The sequence below is a fragment of the Natrix helvetica genome (genome assembly GCF_964273705.1).
Source record: "Natrix helvetica genome assembly, chromosome: 6".
Lineage (NCBI taxonomy): Eukaryota > Metazoa > Chordata > Lepidosauria > Squamata > Natricidae > Natrix > Natrix helvetica.
This window is the reverse complement of record NC_138553.1, coordinates 5,921,487-5,937,819: the sequence shown is the minus strand read 5'-3', so window position 1 is coordinate 5,937,819 and position 16,333 is coordinate 5,921,487. Positions and strand designations below refer to the sequence as shown.

Genomic DNA, 16,333 nt, shown 5'->3' with positions numbered 1-16,333 from the left:
CAAATTCCATCACTAAACAACGGAGTCGTTAAGTGAGTCACACTCATCGTTAAGCGAATTCAACTTCCCCCATCGACTGCTTGTTGAAACTGGCTGGGAAGTTTGCAAATGACGGCCACGTGAGCCCACAGCCATCATCAATGCGAGCTGGTGGCCAAGCCCCCAAATTGCAGTCATGTGACCATGGGGAGGCTGCAAGAGTCATAAGCGCGAGGATAGGTCGTAAGTCACTTTTTTCCCTGCACCGAACAGTCACTAAATGAACAGTCATAAGTTGATGACTGATTGTATTGAAAAGGCACCCTTCCTGAGCCTTGCAAGGTGATAGCAAGCCCTCCTGATCTCAACGAATGGGTGGAAACCCATGGAGACATTTCCTCCAATAAGAGTTGCTTTGCTTTTTCCCAACTAGATTTTGAAAGGTGTGGCTTCTAGAACTCCCAGTTCTCACGTGGCAGTGAGGGTGCTCATTCAGCATCCAAGAAGAGCAAGTGACAGCATCTTCCTTGTTGTGCAAATAGCACAAGTAAGGCAAATTAGGTAAACAAGGCCAGGGTGTCACAATACACACAACATTGCCGCATGAAAGCCACTTCAGATTGGTGGTTAAGGCATCAGGAGACTGGGAGTTCTAGTCCTGCCTTAGTCATGAAAACCAGCTGGGTGACTTTGGCCCAATCACCAGGAGACTGGGAGTTCTAGTCCTGCCTTAGTCATGAAAACCAGCTGGGTGACTTTGGCCCAATCACCAGGAGACTGTGAGTTCTAGTTCCGCCTTAGTCATGAAAGCCAGCTGGGTGACTTTGGCCCAATCACCAGGAGACTGTGAGTTCTAGTTCCGCCTTAGTCATGAAAGCCAGCTGGGTGACTTTGGCCCAATCACCAGGAGACTGTGAGTTCTAGTTCCACCTTAGTCATGAAAGCTGGCTGGGTGACTTTGGCCCAATCACCAGGAGACTGTGAGTTCTAGTCCTGCCTTAGACATGAAAGCTGGCTGGGTGACTTTGAGCCAATCACCAGGAGACTGTGAGTTCTAGTCCTGCCTTAGACATGAAAGCCAGTTGGGTGACTTTGGGCCAATCCCCAGGAGATGTGAGTTCTAGTCCCACCTTAGGGATGAAAGGCGGGTGGGTCATGGGGGCCAATCACCAAATGATCCTGAGTTCTAAGTCCAGCCTCAGAGACGAAAACCAATTGGGGGACTTTGGGCCAGTCATTCACTCTCAACCCAACCGTCGTCACAGATTTGTTGTGGGGAAAATAGAGGGGGGGGGAAGAGTACTAGGCATGCTCCCCATTTCGAGTTATTTGCAAAAACAATAAAAGATGGGGTAGACACAAAACGAACAAATAAATATTCCATCAGATCTTAGAAACATGTCATAACACGGACTTACATCACCGTATGATTAATGCTGGTTCCTTCAACAAGACTCAGCCCTACATCATGGTTGACAAACCTAGGAGGCCAGAGGTGATATTCAGCCGGTTCGGACTGGTTTGGGTGAACCAATAGTGGTGGTCGTGGGCTCTATGCCGTCCTATTCGCCCACGTTTTCTAAGCTGCGTGCATGCGTGCAAGGCGTACCCGTGAGCGCAGCACGTGCATGCAAGGCAGTTGCACTCACAAAGCAAGCGTGAGCACGCACTCACATTTTCAGTGCGTGGCGAGAACCGGAGGTAAACCTATGTGAAACCCACCTCTGCAGAAGGTCAAATAGGCACTCCAGAATCTTTGTTTCCCCCAAAACAAACTAACTTCCTGGTTGTGTAAACCAGGAGTGGGTCCCGGCAGTCGCTATTGCCGGTTTGCTCGTGGGCATGGTGGGCGTGCATGCTCAGTGCAATAAAAATTGCTCTGCGCATGCGCAGAAGCAAAAAAAAATGGCGGCGCCTATGGCACCACCCGGAGAACTGCTTCCGGGGCATGGCAGGCCTGGGTCGCTGCCGATTCCAGCAACCGGGGGCCACCAAACCACGACTGGTTCAGCCAAACCAGTCCGAACCGGTAGGAATCCACTGCTGGTCTAAATCCCAAGTCCGAAGCAGATTTGGGATCCAAGCAGATTCTATTTGATCTCCTCTCTGACCTTTCAGTGGACCTGATCTTTTTTTAACGACAGCTCCCCAGCCTTAAAAGATGAAAACGTCACTCCCGACACATGGATAACATCTGCTCTTCTCCTGAAGCACCAACAAATCTTCTCCCCCATCCACCCACCCAAACCAGAAATGGATCGTGAAGGACCCTACCTGTGCTGGAGCGAGCCTTAGGTCTGGATTTGCACCCAAATCCGGTTGGTGATCCCCCGAGAAGACTACTCGGGGGGAAAAGTCCAGAGCTGTATTCAGGGACGTAGGAAGGATAAGTGGCGATCGGATGATGACCAGAGGAAGAGGCTCCCAAGGACGCCATGTTGCTCCGGGAATGAGACGATTCCAGTTTCATGGTTTCGGCCAGCGACACCTGATACTTAATGCACTCCTTCTCTTCTTGGCGGCTCGACCCCGTGGAGCCCGGGGTGGAGATGGAAGGATCTGGAGAGACATCTTTCGGTGGGGTCGGCGGGAAAGTGAAGAGGTGAGGACTGGAGTGGCCCGCCGACAGCGTGGAGGTAGAAGCTGGCGGGTAGACTGAGAGAGGTCCCGGCGAGCTGTGGTGGATGGGAGCTTTGGAGAAAGGACTCAGGTTCCATGGGGCAGCGCCGTGGTGGCTTCCCAAAGCTTTGCTCCCATCCAGCCAAGGGAGGGACCCGTGCAGCAAAGGTGGGCGACATACCTGGCTACCTGCCGGAACAGAAGAAGACAAAGGAGGCCTCTGTTAGGTGGGCTTTTCCTTGAACGGACTTCAGACAAAAATCAGGTGAAGAAGCCAGCACATAAACATCCCAATGAGGTTTGTATAATTGTGCAAAAGCATGCACACACCAAACCGGCAGTAATAACAGCAGAACCCCAGCCTTGGTAGGTAGCTAGGTAGCAAGGGAGAGGGAGAGGGAGGGAGGGAGGGAGGGAGGGAGGGAGGGAGATAGAGTGATAGAGAGAGAGAGATACTGTATATACACACACAATTATATACATATATTCACACAATGATTTATAGATGATAGATAGATAGATAGATAGATAGATGGATGGATGGATGGATGGATGGATGGATGGATGGATGGATGGATGGACGGACAGACAGACATACAGAAAGACAGAAAGACAGACAGAGATACTGTATATGTACACACACAATTATACACATAGATGTGAGGGAGGGAGAGAAAGAGAGAGAGAGAGAGAGAGAGAGAGAGATCCTGTATATACACACACAACTATATGCATATATACACATAATGAGAGAGAGAGAGAAAGAGAGAGAGATACTGTATATATACACACAATTATATACATAAATACATTATATATATACAATTATACAGACAGATAGTAGATAGATAGATAGATGGATGGATGGATGGATGGATGGATGGATGGATGGATGGACGGACGGACGGACGGACATACATACATACATACATACATACATACATACATACATACATACATTGTATATACACATACAATTATAGATAGATAGATAGATAGATAGATAGATAGATAGATAGATAGATAGATAGATAGATAGATAGAGGGGAGGGAGGGGGTTGTTACTGTATACACACACACAATTATATACATATATACACACAATTATACACACACACGCACGCTATTATAATTGTTGTGGTTCTATTCCCTCCTCTTTCCATTGTTTTTCTGCTTATGTGTGTTGTGTGTGTGCTTGTATGTAACTATCAAATATATACACACACACGTACAGTGTGTGTGTCTGTATTATGTTATGTATCTATTGCATTATCGTTGTTCCATTTCCTCTCCTGCACAACAATTCCTGCACCGCAGGCGGCTTCTGAGGGTCAGCTGCCTTTCCACCGTCTCCTCTGTGATGAGAGCAGGTGGCATCTCAAGAAGGAAACCGAGTCTGGCCTCTTTCGAAACCTGAGGGAACTCGATCGAGCACCCTGAGAGGAGACATATCTGGGGCCCGTCTAAATTGTTGCCAATAAGCACGGTCAACCCCTGTCAACCCCAGCAAATTTTTATTTTAAAGAAAAATTAAAAAGCCTGTTAAGTCCAATCTTCTCTGTTAAGTCCCTGTATAATGGCTAGTCCTCGCCTTACGACCACAAATTGAGCCCAACCTTTCTGCTGTCGAGTGAGGCATTGGTTAAAGGAGTTTTGCCCCATTTTACGACCCTTCTTGCCACCGTTGTTCAGGGAATCCCCGTGGTAGATAGGTTAGTAACCCCGGTTGTTAAGTGAACCTGCCTTCCCCGTTGACATTGCTGATCAGTAGGTCGTAAAAGAGGATCACAGGACCTTACAACCGTCATACGTATGAGTCAGCTGCCGTGTCTGAATTTTTGATCGCGTGACCAAAATGCTGCAATGGTCGTAAGTGTGGGAAAGGGTCATAAGTCACTTTTTTTCAGTGCTGTCATCTCTTTGAACGGTCACTAAATGAACTGTTGTAAGTCGAGGACTGTCTGTCCTCACAGCTTGCCCTGTGAGTATGGGTGAGGGAGTTCTTGGCGGCTCCTTGCTTTTTATTGCTTACTAGAAAGTTCCTTAACTGGGGTAACATTGACAGGGCAAACCACCTGTATATCAACAGAGAGCAAACCACATTTCCTTCAAGCACTGATAATGTTACCTAGTTGGGTCACGAAATGTCTGCAGGAGAGCAGACAAGCTCAGAGAGCACTAGGGACACCCCCCCCCCATAAAGGCTTTATCTATGTACAATCCTCCTGAGTATATAGTTTTGGCACCTACAAACCCTCCAAAGAAGAGAGAAGGAATAGTTTTTGACCGTAGTGCTGTGACAATTAGCCACACACACACACACACACACACACACACACACACAGGTGGGCCTGTAAGGACAGGTCATTCTGCTAAATTCATTGACAGCCATTTTGGGCTACAAGCTTTATGGGGGAAGGGTCTCTACCTATATCAGGGGAGATCGAACAGGTGTCACAGACATACAGCCCAGGAGATGCTCAGATCCCCCACCCCACGAGATGGTGGCCACGCCAAGAAGTTCAGCTGTATCATTTGTGGGATATCTTAAAAGAGAATGTTCTGAATTTTCTTATCATCACAGTCCCCATAATCCACGCCTCTTTCCCAATGGTGGGATTCAGCCAGTTCGCACCACTTCAGGAGAATTCGTTGTTTAACTTTCTGAGCAGTTTGAAGAACTGGTTGTTGGAAGAAATAATTAGGGCAATAGGAACCGGTTGTTAAATTATTTGAATCCCACCACTGCTCTTTCTTAAGAATATGTCCTCCACGTCTCTGGAGGTATAATCCCCATTTTTGTCACCCTGTTCCTACCAGCTGAGGAAGATAGGCATCATACGGTAGTTAGTTCCACGTATGTGTAGAATGGGGGATGAGGTCCCAGGAGCTAAACAATCTCGTTCCAAGTGAAGACTTACCCAAAGCAAACTAGCTTGATAAAAGCTGTTAGAAAATTAAAAAATAAAACAAGGAATAGACAAGAAAATGAAAACAAGAGACCCACCCAATTGCTATTTTCTGCTACTTCAAATATAGCTTCAAATATAGACCGTAACACCTACTACCCTGCCAAGATAAAAATTTCAACTGCTGAATGCTGCCAACTGTTTGAAAGTGAGAAGAGCAGGCTCACCAACTTCTTGGGTGATCAGTTGGCAACCGTATCGGGGCTAGAGAGCCTGAGCTGCCCAACTAACTAGGTTTCAATCAACTTTCTGAAAGGGGAGGGAAAGTGATACCCTTAGTGCATTAAGCTGAAATCCAAAAGTTCTGCGGAAATAGGTTAAAACATTCACTCCTCGGTTGCATGTTTCCATTTGAATTCTCATTCTCCTCGGAGTAAGCCCTGCTCCCATCAATTTCTTGGTCTCTTCATCAACACGTCAATGGATCCAGCCCCAGGGCTTTGAGTTTTACAGGGCAAAATATTTGTCCAACAATAATTAGGAGAGGGGGGCATTTTGCTTTCCCCTTAGGGCAGAGGACTAAATTTAAAAGCTGGCCCTCAACTGTAAGGATTAAGGCTCCTGTGTCTACCTGCGTAGATTCGAGGTAGAACTATCACGATATCAAGGTAGCACGCTTCGTTCCTTAGAAACAATCTAGAGACAGAGAGACAGAGAGACAGAGAGAGAGAGAGAGAGACAGAAAGAGAGAGAGTGTGGGACAGAGAATAAATAACAAATCTGATGTGCTGGAAATTCACCGAACAGTTTTAGGATTGTGATGCAGTGCACCCTCAAAATCAACTTGTAATCTGAACTCCCCCACACCTGCTATTCTGGGTGAAAGTCCAGGAACACACACACACACACACACCCAAAAAAGAAGAAGGGATCATTCAACCCTTATAGCATTTGGGCTGCAGACCTTGAAAAGAAGGGGGAATTCATTTTCAATCCTTGACTCGATTCTGGTTTTCAGAAAGCGGCAGTAAATTCTTTCCCAATGCAACCCGACCTGGGTGTAAAATGCAGATCGCATTGGGGGGGGGTCTAAAATGCAGCAAAACCAGCTATGTTGGTTTAACTTCGTGCCGGAGGGCCAAACTAAAGGCCTTAGGGGTCTCGGTGGCAGGCTCCAGATAAAAACTAGCCCAATTCCTATTCCCAGCCACCGGGGAGCTGTTTTCGCACAGTGCATTTCACCCAGTCTGGCGACAAACTCAGCAACAGGAACCAGGCCCAGTTCAATGGGTCATTGATGTATTGTAGGGAAGGCAGGGAGTGGGTGAGTCCAGGAACCAGGTTAAGGGTGTTGTGTGAATGCTGCATCTACCATCATCTTCAGCCACCCCCTGAGAGGTGATACCAGGCGGCCAACAAATTTAATAAATAGTAACCTCAGATCAATATTTTTGGGGAGAGGAAAGTAGTTTGTCAAGGTCACTTTTGGAAAACAGCCACCTGCCTCAATACTTGTACGCAATTACTTACTTCTACTCAGAAGTAAGAAGCAAGCCCGTTGAAGGGGCCTTAACTCTTCATAAATGGATGGAGATGAAATTATCAGAATTTTGCAACAACAAAAGGCAATTCATTTCTTTCTTTCAAAGCCTGAGAGGGAGCGGGGGAGAGGGTTTTTCTTAAAAGGAGACCAACTGCTCCCTCCAGACTGAAGGGATGCATTTACTCATCAGTAAATGGTTTGAATGTTCACCCCTACTCAAGACTCCTGCAAGATCTGGCTGAAATATTTTAGACGCCTCCAATCTTCCCTAGTCAACCTTCAGGGGTAGGAAACCCCCTTCATTTCAACCACCTCTCCTCTTCCCTCCCCCCCCTCCCCAATATAATCCTGGTATGCAAACTGCCTTCCCCCCTCCCTCCCAGTCCATTTAAATATATTTAAATTCCAGGTAGGTGGTGTGGGGGGTTTTTTGTGTGTGGGTGGGTTTTTTGCAAGTTAAAAATACCCTGGCAGAATAGGGCTGGAATCGAACACGCATCAATGCAATTAATAAGAATTCATTATTCCTCTAAGAAATGCCCAAGGGGAGTAGAAAGAGGAGCCTCATATTTTCTTTTTAATTAATGACTGGATTGTTTAGCTAACCTCGTTTTTTTTTTAAAGCCAGGCTTCTAGGATTATTGATTTGGGGAATTACTTTCCTTCTTATCTGCTCTGATGGAGTAAAATCCTTCTTTCAAGGGCAAAAAAAGAGAGAGAGAAAAGAGTCGTTTAGATCTTTGTTTTTTTAATCTTTGGGCTGCCCCATGGATGGCTCTCAATCCGAAACAAATTCCTTTGGATTGTCCACCCTACTGAAATCAAGCATAAAGTCAAAAGCAATCTCCATCCTGCACTTCCCCCCCCCCTCCCCCATTGCAGTTTCAAACGAGGATCAAACTGATGATTAGGAGCCTCAAACATAAAAAGACCGGTTGTTGGAATTGGGTATTACTATAATGAAGGGAAGGATTAGGAGTGATGTGATAGTAGGGTCCCAATATTTGAGGGGTTGCCACAAAGAAGAGGGGGTCAAGCTATTCTCCAAAGCACCTGAAAGCAGGACAAGAAGCAATGGGTGGAAACTAATCAAGGAGAGAAGCAACTTAGAACCAAGGAGAAATTTCCTGACACTTAGAACAATTAATCAGTGGAACAGCTTGCTTCCAGAATTTGTGAATGCTCCAACACTGGAAGTTTTAAAGAAGAGACTGGACACCCGTTTGTCTGAAATGGTCTAGGCTAGGGCCTCCTGCTTGAATAGAGGGTTGGACTAGAAGACCTCCCAGGTCCCTTCCAACTCTATTATTCTATGTTCGAAGCCCCACTTTATTTTATTCTGATCCGCACTTCTTCACTCTCCTACCATATAGGCAGGAGATATAGAAGCCTAGCCAGCCAAACGAAGAGGCTGAAAAATAGCTTTCATTTGGTGGGCCGTTAGACTTCTAAACGCAACATAACACCTCAATCAGGTTTAATATGATAGACTTACAGGGCCAGCGTAACACATGTTTATACCACTGTAAAAGAATGTTATCTACAACTACATAGGTGGGAATGTGAGCTAGTTATTACTTATTTGGGTTTAGGGATTTTTCTTTTATTTATTGAGTTGTTGAGATGTATTCTGGGTTTGGGGGGGGGGCAGCTGCACCCGTTCAATGTCATTGTACCCACGTCGTGCATTGACCCTAAAGGTTCGAATTGAATTGAATTATATTCATGGGTCAGCATTTTGACATTTTTTTTTTAAAATCCCTTCCAACTCTTGTTCTTACTGTTGGGCACCAAGGAAAAAGCCTCGGGGTTGATTTTTCTGCTTGTAAGAACTTAAAATACAAACTTTTTTATTATTGTGGTTTAGAAATCACGGTAATAAAATGATTGGATCTTTTGTAAGGATGTAGCTAGCATGCCCTATGCCCAGCATCGGGGGCACTGCCACCTAGTTTAATCCTCACCTAAGAGAAAAGGGAAAGGGGGGGGAACCCAGGAAACCAGTCCCTACTCCTGGTAGATCAAAGCAATGGCTTGCCAGTTAAAAAGAAAGAGCGGGAAGAACCAATAACATTTTGAAAAGTCTAATAATGACCGAGGCCATTACTAATCAGGGGGGTTTAATTTTGGTTGCTCAGCTGCCGGACTGTAGGGGAGGGTCTTTCTCAGTTCTTTCTGCTTTTACTATCTAGCGCATTATATTCTGAATATCGGGTCTATTTTTCCACATCTCTCCCCAATCTGCCCACACCCAACTAATGTCTAATTTGGAGACACAATTGAAAAGCACTTTTGAAAGGAGCGAGTTGAGGATAAATAGAGAGAAGATTCATTTCTAACGTGGTCCATAATTGCATTTCCACCCTTAATATATATTCCCCTTAATATATAATATATATTCCCCTTAATATATAATATATATTCCCCTTAATATATAATATATATTCCCCTTAATATATCATATATATCCCTTCTAGTTTTGAATGCTCGGAAGCAAAATAGAGTTTTAGATCCAGAGGAGACAGTAACTTTTAGATCTTAAAGGAGAGTAGATGCCAGGGGCGGAAAAATAAACTTTAAATCCACCCCTTCGCTCAAAACGGAGACCAAAGTGAAATTGTTTGGGTTGTTCCTGGTTTTTAAAGGAATTGCTAGTCTAAATCGGCCTGGGTTAAGAATTTCACTCAACCAGAGAGGGAAAGCGAGCTGAGTTAAGTTTGCAAAACTGGGGTTTTGCAAAGGGGAGCATATTAAAAAGTCTTTATGAATTCAAAAGCCGTTAGGTTGACAGGCCCTGCTGAAATTAATATTACACATCCCCTGTTCACACCTGAGCGACCCTCACAAGCACCTGTCAAGAAGGAGGTATTGTGCGATCCTCCCCAAACTGCCCAGTATGATAGAAAACTTTGGCTAAATCCTGACAAGCTCACTTTGGGATGGGTGGGTGACAAAAATATGCAGCCGGAATCTCACAAGCTAATGAAACACAGACCCTACAGGAGGGTAAATTATTTGGCTCCCCTTAAAAGGCTTTAATTCCATACCAATAAAGAAGAATATTTGTAAGCTCAGGGCTGGAATGAGGGGTCCTTGGCGCTCTCTGAGCTTGGTTGTTTCCTCGCAGATGGTTCATTTCATTCCACGCATCCATTCTTTCTCTCTCTTCTCCTGAATTATCTTTCAGAAGATTTGCGAGCATCCTATTTTATGCATTTTTCTCCACTGCCCAGCCTACAAGGGTGTCTTTCTCTCCCCCCCCCCCCTTTTCCTCTATCCAACACCTCAGGCTTCAAAACTGATGCCCAGATGCTACTTTCTGGATTCTTTTTTTCCCCGTTGGCATTGTGATTAAGGACACAAAATGATGAGAGGGAGGGAGGGAGGGAGATCAATTTAATAAAGGCGAAAGTTTCTATATGGACCCTTGAGTGCAATTTACTCCCGCAGGTTAACTTCTTCTCAAGGTTAAAACCCCTAGGACCATCCCCACGTCCGTCCGTCCGTCCCCCAGCAATGTAGCACTCAACCAGCCATGGTTTTAGGCTTCGTGGAAGGTTCTCACCGCTTGTGAAGCCCCTGTCTGTCAACAACCCACCCGATTCTGTTTTAGCCTAGTTCAAAGCGTGCGGATTTCGAAGGCAGACCCTTCCAAGATTCTTGCCTGTCGCTTAAAGGTGGTTAAGGAGTTATTTCACTTCTCTCTCTCTTTCTCTCTCTCTGACCTCTTTCCCTTTCTTTCTCCCCCTCTCATCTCTTTCTCTCTTTCCCTTCCTTTCTCTCTTTCTCTTTCACTCTTTCTCTCTCTTTCTCTTTCTCTATCTTTTTCCTACCTTTCCTCTCCTCTCTTTCTCCTCTCCTCTCTCTCTCTCATCTCTTTCCCTTTCTCTCTCTCTCTCTCTCTCATTTCTTTCTCTTTCCCTATTTCTCTTTCTCTTTCACTCTTTCTCTATCTCTCTCTCCTCTCTCTCTCTCTCTCATCTTTCTTGCTTTCCCTTTCTTTCTCTCTCTTTCTCTCTCTTTCTCTCATTTCTCTCTCTTTCTCTCATTTCTCTCTCTTTCTCTCTCTTTCTCTCATTTCTCTCTCTCTCTTTCTCTCATTTCTCTCTCTCTCTCTCTTTCTCTTTCTCTCTCTTTCTCTCTCTTTCTCTCTCTTTCTCTCATTTCTCTCTTATTTCTCTCTCTTTCTCTCATTTCTCTCTCTCTCTCATCTCTCTCTCTCTCTCATCTCTCTCTCTCTCTCATCTCTCTCTCTCTCCCTCTCTCTCCCTCTCTCTCCCTCTCTCTCCCTCTCTCTCTCTCTCTCTCTCTCTCTCTCTCTCTCTTTCTCTCAAATAAGGCCGAATTCAGGCGTGCTCCTTCGTTCCTAGAAACAGGGAGTAGAAACCCCACTGCCTGGAAACCCTTCAGGGGAAATCGGCGTGAAATCTGGCCCTAAGGGAACCGGCTACAGCAATTCAATTTGGCCTACAGATCGTCCGAGACGGGGGAATAGGAGAATTCGTTTATTTTTCTCCATCGGATCGTGGCTGTCTAAAAGCGGGGAAGATAGAGACCCACTCACCCCCGTCCTTAACCTGATCAAGCAAGGAACTGGCGGCTGCGTCTGTACAACGGGCCGAGTTTAGGGACCTTAAAGTCGCTTTCTTTTTTCACCCCGCGGTGCAAACCCCGAACCGCTTCGCTTCAGTTTTAGGATTGACCCAGTCGGTTCATTCAGCCGCGAGCTGGAGTCAATAAGTCGTGTGAACGCGACCAGCCCTAAGCTGAGGTTGAATCAACGCCCCCCCCCCCTCCAAGATCTTTCATTGACCCGGGAAAAATGAGAGGGGGGAGAGCTGCGAAATATAGCCCAGCAAATAATAATAAAAAAACACAACAACAGTCCCTAGGTCCTTGGTTAGGACTCGAGCTGTTGAGTTACCACCCCCAATGCTGTGAATCTCACCAAAATAATAATAATAATAATAATAATAATAATAATACCAGTCACTGGTGTTTGTAATGCATTTTTGAATGTTCAGTTGGCTCAGTTTCATGTTTAATGAATAAAGTATAAGAATAATAATAATGGACCGGTTAGGATCGCTGGATTAAATCACTTTGGCCTTTTGCAGAATTGCTCAAGCTGCAGCGGGGAAGCTAAAGCGTGCAAAAAGGCAGAGGGGTGGAAATGCACGCTCGCTCTTTCACTTACAAACACTCGCACACACATAACACACCCTTCGCTCGGTTTCCGGGAGATATTTTTTTTTTGATAGATTTTTTTTTGCTGGCTGTCAAAAGTTTGGGAGGGGTGAGGGGAGATCCGAAAGAGAAGGAAGAGTCCAATGCATGCGTCTTCCCCCAGACACACACACACTGGTCGCCCCCCACCCTGTGCCCTTTCCCCCCCCTTCCCATCCCCCGCCCGGGCAACTCACCGTGATGGGTCGGCGGGTACCGCTGCACCGTCGCCCGCACTGAGTTGCTGTAGTAGGAAGGGACGTGGTTGCCCTGGCCGTCGATGTTAAAAAGTACATCCATTTCCTCGGCCAGTGGATATTGCGCGGGGTCCATGTACGAGTGGCCGAGTCCAGGGTGGTGGGAATCCGGGTGCTGCCCGTTGAGGACGGCGGGGTGGTGGTGGCTGACCCACCGGGGTTGATCCGTGGTCACTTCCATGCTGCCCTCCGTGGGATGATGGCCGGGGAGAACGGCGGCTCCTGCTGCTGCTGCTTCTGAACGGCAGTCGCCCCCCCGTGCAAAGAAGAAAGGAGGAAGGAGAGAAAAAGGCAACCGAGTCCCGGGTGGAAAATAAACTTTTTCTGAAAGTTTGTCTAAGAGCGGCGGATCCGAAACACCGGAACGGGCAGAAGTTCTGCAGCGTCTCTCTCCGCAGGGAGGGGGGGTAGTCCCGGAGGGGGGGAGTTGCTTCGAATTAAACGCCTCTTTTTCTCCCCTCCAAACCGGAGCGAAGCAGGGCAGGGGGAGAACGACGAGAGAGAGACGGAAGAATCACCGGTAGAAATTTCCCCTCTGCCGCCAGCGCGCCGCTTTGCTCGGATCCGACCACTTTCAGCTTCCCTTCCACGGGATCACCTGCGAAGAAGAGAAGGGAAGGAGAGGAAAAAGGGGGGAAAGCGAGGGAGGAGGGGGAAAGAAAGGAAAGAAAGACGAAAAGGAGGTTAGAAACGGTAAACCGGCCCTTGTGCACACACCCCAAACACACAAGCACACAACTACGCACACAAACTCCCGTAAAACCGCGCATCCTTGCAAACTTGCGCGGCGCTGGGACCCCCCCCCCCCCATCCACACACCCCAACTCCGGCAAGACTCACCTCTCTCGGCGCAAGGGAAAGCGGCGCGATCTTTCGCTTTGGGGCAATCGGAGCCCAGGGATCGTTTGGCGAGCCGAGCGCAAAGGCTAGCTGCGCAGCGCCGGCTTCCGACAGCGCCGGGAGGGAAGGGGAGGGGAGTAATGCTGCCCGGCCGGGCGGTGGGTTTAAGGGCCTTTCGGCCCCGCCGCGCCCTTCCCCGGGTCTTCTTCCCGGCGGAGGAGGCGGGGGGGGGAGAGACAACCGGGCCGCGGTTGGCAAGGCAGACAGGACTGGCAGTTACTCTACCGGGCGACTCCTCATTTCTCTAGGCCGTTAAAGTTGCAAAATGCGCGTGGGAGAGCGAGAGAGCGAGAGTGAGGCAGGCGAGCGGGTTTGGCTCAGAGCAAATTTGGGCTCGGGGTGGGCTCCCCGCTCGCCGGGATCATTTTGAATGCAAGGGGGGCAAAGCAAAAATAAAATAAAACAAAATAAAACAAAATAAGAGGGGGGGGGAACAAACGTGAAAGGACAACTGTTTTTTTTTTAAAAAAAAATAAAATAAAATAAAACAGAGCAAAGAAAAACGCAACGCCGGGGCAAAAGTTGCAAAGGAGAAGAAGCCGGGCGGCTCAAATTGGCTTCCTCCACTCCCTCTTCCTCCTCCTCTTCTCTCTCCCTCCCTCCCCCTTCCTTCCTTCCTTCTCTCCCTCTCTCTTTTTTTAAAGGGAAGGCTTTACTTCTGAAAGAAGCAGGATGGCGCCAGCAGGCTCCCGCATTAAGAGAGACAGCTGTGGCGAGACGCAACTTAAGGAGGTTCCCGTACCCTCGGCGGGGAGGGGCCTGTCCTTGAACAAGGGGAGGGGAGGAGGAAGCCAACGGGCGGCCGGTCCCCCTTCCCTCTTCTCTTTCTTCCCTCCCTTCCCCTCCCGAAGCAGCGTCTCTATTCCACCCACTCCTACCTGGGGCGGAAAGATTGCGCAGGATGGCCAACTTGAGAAAGAGTTAATCATCGCCAGGCAAATTTAAGGGGGGGGGCAGAGAGGAAGGGGGGGGAGAAAGATTTCATCCGCGTTTCCTCCTTTTATTTTATTTTAATATATTTTTTAAGGAGCACTCCTCTCCCAAGCGCGCGGGGAAGCTCACGCCCCCACCCCAAATTTACACATTTCAGAGGAAATCAGATTACACAAACAGGGCATCAAATCGACGGAGCTTTGCTAGGGTAAAGGAGTGCCGCGCGTGCAAGGCGGAGCGTTTAGACGCGGTGAAACCCCTAAAGTGGGCTTCCTTAAGACACCCACCTACCCGAATTCAGACGCGTGAGAAAGGGGGAGGGAGAAAATCTTAGGTAAGCAGGTGGAGGGGGAATTGAAAAAGCAATGGGTCAGTTGGCCCTTAAAAGAGGGGAGTGGCTTGCGTTTGAATGAGCGTGTCACGCGTCGCGCGTGGGTGCAACACGGGGACGTTGGAGGAGGCCGGGGAGAAGCCCAAGGGCGAGAGTCACGTTTCCCTTTTGGTGCCCAAACCCTGGTTAATCGCCGTAAATATCCCCGCCGTCCAAGCGGGGGAAGAAAGATCTCCTGCTTTGGGCGAGGAGAGGTTGGACTAGATGACCTAACAAGATCCCTTCCAACTCTGTTCATCTGATTAAAGAAAGGCGCTCCAGTTTTCAAGTCCTTTAAAGGGGAGTTCTGGAGTTCTGAAGTCCTGAAACGATTGACTTTTGGAAGAACGGAGAGAGAGAGAGAAAGACACAAATGGATACTCTCGGAGCCAATCACCGGCCTCCGCTCGCCGAAAGCCCTCGCCGATTGGCTGGCTCGCCCCTCGTTCGAACTTTTAACTACTCTCAACGTTCTGTCCATTGAACCATTGGCATCCCCTAGTGGCTCATTCAGACGCCAGGAGCCAGAGGCGCTGGGGTGGGGAGCGCCCCGCTTTTCCAAAGGCAGCACTCCTCCTCTTCCCCCTCCCTTTTTAAAAAAATAATTCGCACGGGCTTTCCTTTCCTAGGAACGGGTGGGGGGAGGCAAGAGGGATCTCGAATTTGGAGAGTCTACTCTAGATTTATGGGGCCAACCAAAACGCACGTGCTTTTCTGAAGGGGATCGCGTCGGGGATCGTTTTAAATAAACAAGGGACGGACGGGGGGGGGGGGTGGAAAGGCTCGATCGCCGTTCCACTCCCGGACCCCGCGCAACTGCCTTGGGATCGAGCGCTTGGCCGGGATCGCGATTGTGGGTATGGGGCAAAGAAATGGTATAGGGTCTCCTGCTCGAGCAGGGGGGTTGGACTAGAAGACCTCCAAGGTCCCTTCCAACTCTGCTCTGCTTGATTGATTGAAAGGAGGGTGAATAGGTTTCCTGAACGACTTGCACCCCGAGTCCGTGACTTTACATCTACACAGATGTATCAGTCCGTGGCGGCTTAAAAATACGAGGTGTTTAGTGTTCCGATGAGAAGAAATTTGCGTGTAGCTCGTGACGCTTTCCGGAGTTTTTCTGCTGTTAGCTGGAGAAAGAACAGCTCAAAGTTTGGGATGCGCAAAAGGCAACACGATTGTCCTTCATTGTCCTAAAAGTTCAGGAGTTTAAGACCGCGAGGGGCAAGTAATCGTAGCAAATAAGGCTCTTACTCTTAATTAGATTTTATTTCCCGTCCCTGCCTATCTCAAATGCTTCCCAAATTTTCTCTTTCAGTCGATACTCAGTAATTATATATATACATACACATACTATGGCAAGGGGGGGAAATTTTATGTATATGTATATGTATGTATGTGTGTGTGTGTGTGTGTGTATATATATATACACATACATACAAACATACATACACATACAAACATACACGTACTATATATATACACATACATACAAACATACATACACATACAAACATACACGTACTATATATATACACATACATACACACATTATATATAAAATTCAATTTTTTCCCTTGCCATTTTCTTAAGTTCCACA

General features: G+C 47.4%; 1 protein-coding gene across 7 annotated transcripts in view; it reads right to left on the bottom strand.

The window, feature by feature from the left end:
- GATA3 (GATA binding protein 3) overlaps positions 1–16,333 on the bottom strand; it is an 85,495-nt gene that overhangs the window by 47,200 nt on the left and 21,962 nt on the right. For 6 of the 7 annotated variants that reach the window (XM_081957380.1, XM_081957378.1, XM_081957379.1 and 3 more), the window contains exons 2-3: positions 12,474–13,131; positions 2,254–2,787 (exon numbers count right to left, since the gene is read on the bottom strand). In XM_081957380.1, the coding sequence (XP_081813506.1) occupies positions 2,254–2,787; positions 12,474–12,714 (775 nt within the window). In that variant the 5' untranslated portion in view covers positions 12,715–13,131. Of the gene's footprint in view, positions 1–2,253; positions 2,788–12,473; positions 13,132–13,373; positions 14,115–16,333 lie in introns of those variants that run through there. The other variant, XM_081957377.1, reaches the window with a different exon arrangement.